The following is a 10,007-nucleotide window of genomic DNA, read 5'->3' on the forward strand; positions in this document are numbered from 1 at the left end:
CATCCCTACATATGGATTCATCTATAATAAACAAAATCATAATCAGGGATTAATCTGCATTAAAGGCTGCAGCCCTAGTTGGCAATTAAATTTTCACATTGTGAGAAACCACCTGATGGGAGTAAAACATTATTCAGAAACTGCAGGAACCAAAAAGATCAAGAACAAGTGATTTAAAAAACAATAGTCCTAAGAAGGCTATAAATTCTCCATATTTGAATTTATTTATTTTTTAAAAAAAAGAAGAAGCCTTCCATGTTGTCAAGTCACATTTTTGTGGCTATGCGAGATATGATCATTAATGGAGTATCATTAAACTGTAAAACAAAGCATGCTATGAGTTTTACATTTGCCAGACATCTCTTTGAAGGTGGTGAGGGTTTCTTGGAAGTCCAGGTCTGATCCAGAGTAACATACGCTTTACCCCACATTTATTTTGCTGCGATATGGACACCCTCAGTGGCACAGGATAGCATGCTGGCATGCACCACAGTTCAGGTTGTCTCCTTTAAATGTTTAACATCAGGCTCTGCACAAAATTACAGTAGAACTCACTGCAGATGAAACGGGTCTCTCTTGTAAATGAGACGCTGAGTCTCAATAGGACTATCTAGATATTTGGATATTAAAAATATTTGGATATTTAAAAAAAAAAAAATAGCTGCTTTCTAAGAAAGAGACTTCTTTGGTAGCCATTACCCATCTATACTGAGTGCATTGGCATAAAGTATGTGTGCAAAGAGAGAAAAACATCTGAAGGTCTTTGATCTTTAAATTTAATTTATACAAGAATGCTAGCAGTAAAATTGTTGCTTTTCTTTAATGTTTTTTCCCAGGGATTTTAAGGGAAAAATGCACCTTACACACACTCAAACTATGCAAAGATTTGTGTTCTTGTGTGATTTTGTACTTTCAGTAAAACTAAGTATTTTCAAGGACTCTTTAAGTGATTGAATAAAGAAAAAGTTCTTAATAACACAAGTGTCAACTTTTTATTAAAGTTATAAAGGCTTAAAGGAGTCCATAAGTCAAATTTTTCTAATTCAAGTAACTGCCAGTGCAATAATATTTAGCTGTCTGTCCTTTATCGCACTTTTACCTGCCATGTATGAGGGGAATTAAGAGTGAAGTTAGTTTTTATTTTATGGTTTTAAATACAGGGCCCTGTAGCATGCACACATAAGAACATTATTCAGAACGTTCACTAAATAGCAGATATCTCCCTCACCTCCAGCTCCTTCATCAAAACGTGCATCACGTGGCTTTTCCCTGAGGCTCGATGACCGTAAATGAGGATTGAAGGGTAGCTGTACTGGTGTGGCTGGAAGAACAAAATTCAGCATCTTTACACTCAGTAGAACTGTCTCACTCGATCAAGACCACTATCCACTTAAACCTTCTATCAGCTTTCATCAGCACATCGCAAAGTAATAACAGCCAAGCTCTGATATGATTAAACCCAGTGTTAATGTCAGTAATCAGCCATAGTGCTAACAGCTCATAGACTCAGCTTACTTAACGAATCTATTTAAAACCCTGAGTGAGATCAAATGACAAGTAATTAATTTTTATAACAAGGAAAAAATAAATTGCATATCTATTAATGATTTTAATCCAAGACAGACATCAATTACTGGTACTAAACTGTCCAAAGCTTCAGATCTACATTTTATAATCTAAGATAAACATTTTGAACAATGAATTTTAAAGGGAAATCTCATCAGATGATCCAAATATGTCGACATATTTACTAAATTACACTGGATAACACAAATAATGCAAAACTTAACCCTAGAAATAAGAAAATGACATTGAGCTACTGAGATATTGAGATTTAAGGTTTAGGAAAATGACTTTTATTTTTCCTATACTTTTTTTTATAAAAACAAAAAATATAATAGTAGTAATAATAATAATACTAGAAAATTGTAAAAGAGTGAAAATGGTCTTTAATGCATCATATATCAGTGATAAAACTTTTTAAATCAAACACATAAAACACTGAGTTTTTAGGACGTTAAAAACTGAATTAGCATGTGTATATGCTTCTTTTAATGTGGTATACTTTAAAACATTAAACGGAGATGAGTGGAGACTTCTTACCTGCCCCATCAGCGACAGCAACATTTCAGCCTGGACCTCTCTGCAGGGCAACTTCTCTGCTACCCCCTTCAACCTCTCCTCATCGTATCCCGGGTGCTGCAACAGCGCCGTCATGCTACCACCACACCGTTTATGTAGGTGAGCTCAGCAGAGTTCTGCTAAAAACAACTGACTGACGTTAGCTTCAGCTCGTCCAACTCCAACCAGACGACGAATGAACTCCGTTGTTCAGACAAAGAAAATGAGTCAAAGGAGTATATCATCAAAAATTATGTGCTGTAAAAACCATAGGGTGCTGAGGAAACATTCATGCCGGTAAATAAAATGTCTTTAAGACTTAAAATGCGAAGAAGTCTTCAGTTAAAGTCCGAAACACCTTAAACTCAGTCAAGACCACTTGCTGGAGTTTCGCGCGCGCCTTCAGATTGCGTCACATGCTGTCATTCGGTAGCAGCGAATCACAAGTGAGACACGAATTCTGGGTAATGTAGTTTTGGGAGTGAAACAAGCACATTAGAAATTCACTGCGGATTCAAGATAACTATTTGCGATATTTCCCAATAAACGTGGATCAAAGCAAGTCTTACATACTGCAACATATTTAATTGTGCTTTCACACACTTATAAACATACATTCTAGTAATCTATGGGTAACATCTGATGTAATCTGGTACATTGCAGTGTACTGGTAGTACACTAACATAACCAAAACAGAAGAAGGTATAGTCATCATAATATTAAAAGTATATATTATTTCAATTTGATGCTTTTTAAAAAAATGTTATTTCTTTCTCTCTAGCTAATCACTCACTCAGATACATAATCTTCAGCTACATTCTTATCCACTCATCCATCCATATGGAATACAAAAAAATCATTTTATATATCAATGTAATGCTTAAGGTAATATTATAATATAATATTTTTAGCAAAATAATGATGAAAAAGACGTAATATCCTGCACGTTTCGTTCTTGATGTGAGATTATGATTATTATTTTTCTTGTTATTTATTTATTTTTGCCAGTTGCAAGAAATACATATAATAAATCGTTGTTGTAGCCTACTGATCTAGTCTTTGTGCTCAAAAAGCTTAATATCACAGACCAGAAAATGGGCTACAGTTTAAAGAATGTACCAGTCTAGGTAAAACATTAGAGAAAAGACCCTGCATCTTGGCATTTGATTATCAATATTTGAATAGCAGATGCGTTTATATCCACTAATTTCCATACAATTATTGTCCCAGTGATCAGGCGTAAAATCGCTTTGCTCTAGAAGAAAAAAAAAATCAGTGTCTGTTTAAGATTTCGCGGGTGACTGTACGTCAGAGTGGGATTAAGGGATGTGGGTTGGCCCTGTATTATCCGAGGCTATCCTCCAACTCTAATTCAATAGGAGCTCAGCTGCGCTGTCGGTCTGTCGGCGTCGAGAACGGGCTGACCATTTCAGGGAGAGCCGTGCACACAGCTGAGACGGTTTATCGGAACAGCGGACACGATTCAGGCAGAGACATTTTAACATAACCTACACATGAAGGCAAATATGGAAGAAATCCCCTAAATTTTGGATTCCCAGAGCTCGTCTTTTTTTCTCCCTGGAGCGCATGTCTTGATTCTGCCGACTAATGAGTGAAAAGCAAAAAGAAATCAAACACCGACCTTGCCACGGATGAGAGCGTAGTGATGCTGTGATAACTGTGACTGAACAGACAGTAGGGGGGGAAAAATCCGCGAGCAGCGACAGGGAGAAGTTGTGCGGGATATTGTGGTCAGATGAGGCAGATGTTAGTTTGCTGAGGAGGTTGATAGATCCCGAGGACCGCGCAGACCACCCTCACATTATGGTCCCCGGGGCCCCCAGCACGACCACCACCATGCTCCCCGCATCCGAGGCTGCCAAGATCTACCAGACCAACTACGTGCGCAACTCCCGCGCCATCGGCGTCCTATGGGCCATCTTCACCATTCTCTTCGCCATCGTCAACGTGGTGTGCTTCATCCAGCCGTACTGGATCGGGGATGGCGTGGATACGCCGCAGGCGGGCTACTTCGGTCTGTTCCACTACTGCATTGGAAACGGGCTGTCCCGGGACTTGACCTGTCAGGGCAGCTTCACCGAGTTCAGCAGCATCCCCTCCGGTGCGTTCAAAGCTGCCTCCTTCTTCATCGGCATGTCCATGGCGCTGGTGCTCACCTGCATCACCTGCTTCGCGCTCTTCTTCTTCTGTAGCACCGGCACCGTGTACAAGATCTGCGGCTGGATGCAGCTGGCTGCAGGTAAGAGGCATGACTACAGGTGGAAGTTTGGAAAGATGGCTTGTAGGGGAGCTCTGGGGGTGAGTGAGAAGAGTCCAGTGAGCAAAATGTTATAACCTAAAACTGTTTAAAGGCACAGATATTACCCTCATCTCCCAGTCAGGGTGTGGACTTGTATAGTTTTTGGCACAAAACATCTGTATATTGTTTTAAGGCACCAACAAATTCAGAGGTTGGAGTGCTTTTTCACTTCAAAAACAACAGTAAAAACATGTAGTTTACATCAAATTACAGATGTAAATTAGTTGACCCTGAACTGTAAAACAGAAAAAAAAAATGATCACAATGTGCAACAGGTTAAGCCACTGAGCCCAAATTGAGTAGATTTTGTCTGATGAGACCTTTTGTCAGAGACTCTCTCTGGTTAATAAAGCCCTTGTAAAACATTATATAACTGTCTGTGGTGTAGGTGGGCTGGCAACAGCCTTGGAGTGACCAAATCTTCAGCTCCAAACATTGTACTAAACCCTCAAGAATGAAATAATGAAGGCATGCTAATATTTTCATTTTGCTTTCAGACAACTCATTCCCCCTGAACCTGAAGCTGTGAATGAACTCTCTTCATACACAGACAGCGATTTTAAGTACAAAAATACAGATGGAAGATTTTAATATAAGCTTATATCTTCTTAGTTTCTTCCACTTCAATTCAATATATCGTTGATTTTATAACTTCTCAGTGTTTCCTGTGGTGTGCTTAAACATAAACTGGAAAACGCAAATTCTTCTTTTGCTCATTTAATGACACAGGGAAGGTTTTATCTTCAATCCCAGCCAGGACGTTAAATAATAAGAAAACAAAAACTCACACAAAGAAATGTAATGATGTATAGTACTGAGTGAGCTGTTTCCTCCCGCCTTTAATTATTTTTTAGTTCTTCTCCTTTTTGCAGAGAGTTCCATCCAAAACAAACTATTTCTGTACATACAGGAGCAGAGAGTTTAATAGTGAAATCATTTCTTATTTTACCCCTTTCATTTATCACAGATGTGTTTTCTGTACATTTTATTGTTTTTCTGTTTTCTGTTTATTTGGATCCCCTTTAGATTTATATCTCCCAAGAGTCCTTATTAAAGTCACAATAGAATACAAGCAGGATACAGCTGTGGCTCAGAGGGTATGTTGATGACTCAATCCCTGACTCTTCCAGCCCGCATGTAGACATATCCTTGGGCAAGATACTGAACCCTGATACATCCGTGTGTATGAATGTTAGAAAGCGCTTAGAGTGAAGGATGAGACATGTAGCAGAGTGTAGTAGAGAGTAGAAAGACACTCTATAAGTACCACTCCATTTACCATCCTACATACAAACACCACCTCCTACACCCGGTGCAAAAATACTGCACACATACCAAGTGTTTTAAAATAAAGTATTTTTCATATACATGTGAATGAGAAACATTTACTCCAGTGAAGCATGTACCCCGTGGCCATTTTTCCCTCCCATGCCAACTTTAGGCCAAGAGACAATAAAGCAAGAATCAAGCGTTATTACTATAGTTATCTTATGATTTGTTCACAGCTTGCTGACACTGATTTGTGATAACAGTAAGAGATTTTATTTATATGACACCTTTTAAAACACATTTACAAATTTACATTCTTGGGATAGGCCTGGCAGAACCCTGGCTGGGTATCTCAGGCTGTATCCTTCCATATAAGGTGTCAGAAGATCTGAGATACACTTAGTTTGTGAGCCCACAGTGGGCTTTAAAACCCATCAATCAAATCTTAAAATCAATCATCAAATGAAAAGGTAACTACTGAAGAGAAGCTAAAACATGACTGATGTGCTCTCTGGCTGCTGCATTTTGGACAAGCTGTAGTTTTGTGTAGATGTCTTTGTGTATAAGGACTTAATAACGGTCTACAAGAGAAAACAGAGCATGACTGGACAACTGAACTGATATTCATATTCCAATTGAGGTGGCTGTCAAGATATGACACCCAGGTTTTTACAGTGTTGGCCCAAATTCATGGACAAAGAGCCCAGATGTGCTGTAATACTTCTATTAGCAGCATTGTGGCCAATTAATGAAGCGCTTACTGAAAGTCCATTTTAGTTTAGACAATTTTAAATGTGTGGGCTTATCAAAGGGCAGCATGTCTTTGGACTGCAGCTTCCTCCCTCAGTCCAAATGCATACTTCTAAGGTTAATTGGTGATTCTATTGTTTTCTGTGTGATGGGCCTGTGACTGGTGACCTGTCTAGCTACCTCATGGCGCTTAGCTAAATAAGCAGCTAAGGAAATAGATGGTCTATTCCTACCTTGTTCATTTTCTGAAAGCATTTAAGATGATTTACTGAGTTCTTCTTAAGAAGAACGTTTCTCTGACATTGTACTAGGGAGTTGGCAGATTAAACACTGGCTAATGTCCAATCTGACTGCTTCTGGACATTTGCATTCTTATGCGAACCTCAGCTAGGATGTCTGGAAAAGTTCAGGGCTGCAGTGTATTTTTGAAATGAACATTCACCAAGGACAGCATCGAAAGAAACAGCAGAGGTATAAGAGCTGTGTAAACTGAGCTTCGAGAGTGGTAGTCTGTAGGCGCTATACACTGAGCCTTACAGGCTCGTGTCTACAGCTGTGTGCTGTCACCTTTGAGCGGTGCTAAAAGTATGTCGAACCACTGGTAATGTGGGCTACTGCTGTTCATGTTTGCTGGTCTACTATGTTAACCTCTGCTGTGGAAAAGACAGCAGTCCTCTACAGAGAACTTCTTCATTAAAAGCAATTAAAGCTTTCCACTGCATGCATGCTGTCTATCTACATTTTCCTCTTTGTGATAAACCTTCCTGTCACCAACTTTTCAACTGGTCTATGTGAACCTGGAATCTTTGAGATTAGGTTCATGCTTTTGGGTTTTTGGAGAAATGCAAATAAAGTGCATCTCCTTAGGCTCTGTTGGTTGAAGGTTTCTTGAATATTGTCATGTCCATATTGCTTGAGATTTGTCCACCATAATGGATGCTACACAACTGCCGAACGTCAGGGAGAAATGTGCATACCCTGACTGGTTGGGTTTCTGGGGGCTGCTCGTTGCCAGAAACAGAGTGCTGCACCACAAACCTCCTTGTGATTGATTTGGTCACTAGCAGATTGCCTGTTGTATGCATGGAGGACGCTGACTTGCTAAATACTAACCGAGGGGCTGTAAAATTTGGAAAAGTGTGACTCAAACCTCAAACAGAGAACTCTTTTGTTTTCTGTCACACTTTGCAGACAACTTCCATTAGTCCATGAAAACTACCAACAACTGCACCAATATGCTAGCGATCAAAGCAATCGAAAGGAGGTTTTGAACAACCACTCACACGATACACATTTCTTTCTAGTGAAAAATCCAGTTTCCAGATGGTTGTGGACCAGTTTTCTAGACCTGTGTGTCACTGATGCCCCATTCACATGACCCTGGATTATCATACTTCCAAAATGGGGAATAAGTTAGCAGTTTCATGGCTGCAGTACCTCAAAAGCTAACAAGCTAAGTAAATGGGTAATAACACAGGACCATAAATCCTGTTCTAGACCACAGTTCACCAGGTACTGTGATTTTACCTGATCTTTTAACCAAGTTTACTAGATCCGTGTCACACAGTGTGGCTTGCAATAATTTTAGTGCTGATTATTGCTGAAGTCTCACATTAGTTGATCTTATTTCATATTCATCTAAGGATTGTCACAGACCCAGAAAGCAGACTTAGAAAGGAGTTTATGCCTTTCAAGTGTTTATTTATAAGTTGGTGAAAAAGTAAAGAGAGACAGCGTTAATAATACCTCAGTTTGGGTGACTATAGCTCAGAAGGTAGAGCAGGTCCTCTACTTATTGGAAGGTTGGTGGTTCCATTCTCTTATGCTCCAGTCTACATTCCAAACATCCTTGGCCAAGATAACAGATGATTCACTAGGGCATGTGACTGGTAACTGAAAACAGAAGAGGGACCAGGGTTAACAGGTGAATAGGAACACTAATCACCGGTAACAGGGTTGTCACAAGCTCCATTTGGCAATCTGACGAGGAACTGAGGCAACCTCCGGCCCTTAAATACCCACACATGATGACTGAATCCAGGACAGGTGTGGAAAGGACAACCAGATAGGAGACTCTGCCCACACCTAATGCCAACCCCACCTCTTCACCTGTGACTAAATAGCAGAATTAAAACACAAGCACAGATCCTCAATCTGGTGCACCACAACACTCACCCTGTTAATCAGTCACATCATGAGTCAACCTCTGACAGTTTAGGCGAGTGTAGCCTCGAGCAGACGAGAAACATCTGCAGGGGTCCACTGAACCTGCTTGTCTTTTTGGGTTCATTTTCAAGCTTGTAGCCTTTGTCCTCAGCTGACAGTTTTTAATTTATCCAATTTGGATACAACATTTTCACCACATATAGAACAAGTTCTCCAATAAACCTGTAAACCGGCTTTGATGTGCAGGATAGAAGGAGCTCCCTTTTAAAGTCTTTTGATATTTGTTTGCCTCAGCTTGTGATTTTTGTGTAAAAATGCAAACATAAATCTATCTAAATAAGTCCGATGGACGTATGGAAGCTCATTTGTATTCTCATAAAGATTGGTTTAAGGTCAACAGTCCCAACTGGGAACAAAAAAGAAGAATATAGCCGATATCTTCCATTTGTCTTTCACTTGACCTTGACTCAACATTGACTAGAGAGAGGTGGAAGAAAGAAGCAGCTACATGACTCACTGAGCTTTAATTTGATCCAGAAATAAGAGATTTGATTTCATTTCTTGAGAAAATGAACGGCGCTGCACAAATTTACACCCCCGCAGCGAAACATATGATAAGTAATGACTGATAAAGACAGCGATTCTGCGCCGAGTCTCTGGCTCAGAAACGTTTGTGTATATAAATAATCTGCCAGCATCGCATCATGCACCTTTATAAATGCTTGCAGCAAAACACTGCTTGTTCTCAAATGGGAATTAAATGTCATAACCAATAACAATCACATTAAACTGCACTCCTGCTTTCTGCCTACAGAATATGCCCACACATTTGGGGTTCAAGTCTGCTGGCCACCCGGCCAAACAATAAATACCTAATCATTTATAAGTAGCAGAGGTTAGCAGAACCACTGGCCAGCTGTTGGCCTACTCCCAGCACAATGTTCCCTTTTCATCTAAAAATCCCCGAAGCTCTAGCAGCTGTGAGTTGGATTATCTCGGAGACAAAGCACAATGATGAGCTCAATCACGAGCCATTCCTAATGAGGAGCAGTTGGTATCTTTGTGGTGTTTTACTCACAGATCAAAGCTGCTTCTTATTCCTCTGAGCCATGTCGGCCTTCCTCGGGTTTCCCACCAAGTCAGGAGAACAGAGAGTTTTTGCGCTCGCTAATGATTATTTTCATGGCTAATGACTGATCGTAAAATGTCAGAAAAGAGTTTGGAAATCTTCTAAGCTCACCAAGTCAGTTACATTGTTGTCGCACCGTAAGGCAAATAGTAGGGACGCGCTAATGTCCTGGGGAGCCATTTCCAGAGAACAAACTACTATACACTGAGCTGACAACATGCTGACAGTTTCTTAAACTTTCCGTGTTTTTTT

At 39.9% G+C, this 10,007-nt stretch overlaps 2 protein-coding genes across 2 annotated transcripts in view; one reads left to right on the forward strand and one right to left on the reverse strand.

Annotated features, from left to right (window-relative positions):
• Window positions 1-2,616, reverse strand: part of orc5 (origin recognition complex, subunit 5) — a 12,524-nt gene extending 9,908 nt beyond the window's left edge. Inside the window, exons 1-2 of the mRNA XM_005740805.1 lie at window positions 2,104-2,616; window positions 1,229-1,321 (exon numbers count right to left, since the gene is read on the reverse strand). Of these exons, the coding sequence (XP_005740862.1) occupies window positions 1,229-1,321; window positions 2,104-2,217 (207 nt within the window). The 5' untranslated portion in view covers window positions 2,218-2,616. The remainder of the gene's footprint in view (window positions 1-1,228; window positions 1,322-2,103) is intronic.
• An 834-nt stretch (window positions 2,617-3,450) lies between these two features.
• Window positions 3,451-10,007, forward strand: part of lhfpl3 (LHFPL tetraspan subfamily member 3) — a 61,031-nt gene continuing 54,474 nt past the window's right edge. Inside the window, exon 1 of the mRNA XM_005740806.1 lies at window positions 3,451-4,381. Within this exon, the coding sequence (XP_005740863.1) occupies window positions 3,946-4,381 (436 nt within the window). The 5' untranslated portion in view covers window positions 3,451-3,945. The remainder of the gene's footprint in view (window positions 4,382-10,007) is intronic.

The sequence above is a fragment of the Pundamilia nyererei genome, unplaced genomic scaffold (assembly GCF_000239375.1).
Source record: "Pundamilia nyererei isolate P.nyererei 1_Seehausen unplaced genomic scaffold, PunNye1.0 scaffold00104, whole genome shotgun sequence".
NCBI lineage: Eukaryota > Metazoa > Chordata > Actinopteri > Cichliformes > Cichlidae > Pundamilia > Pundamilia nyererei.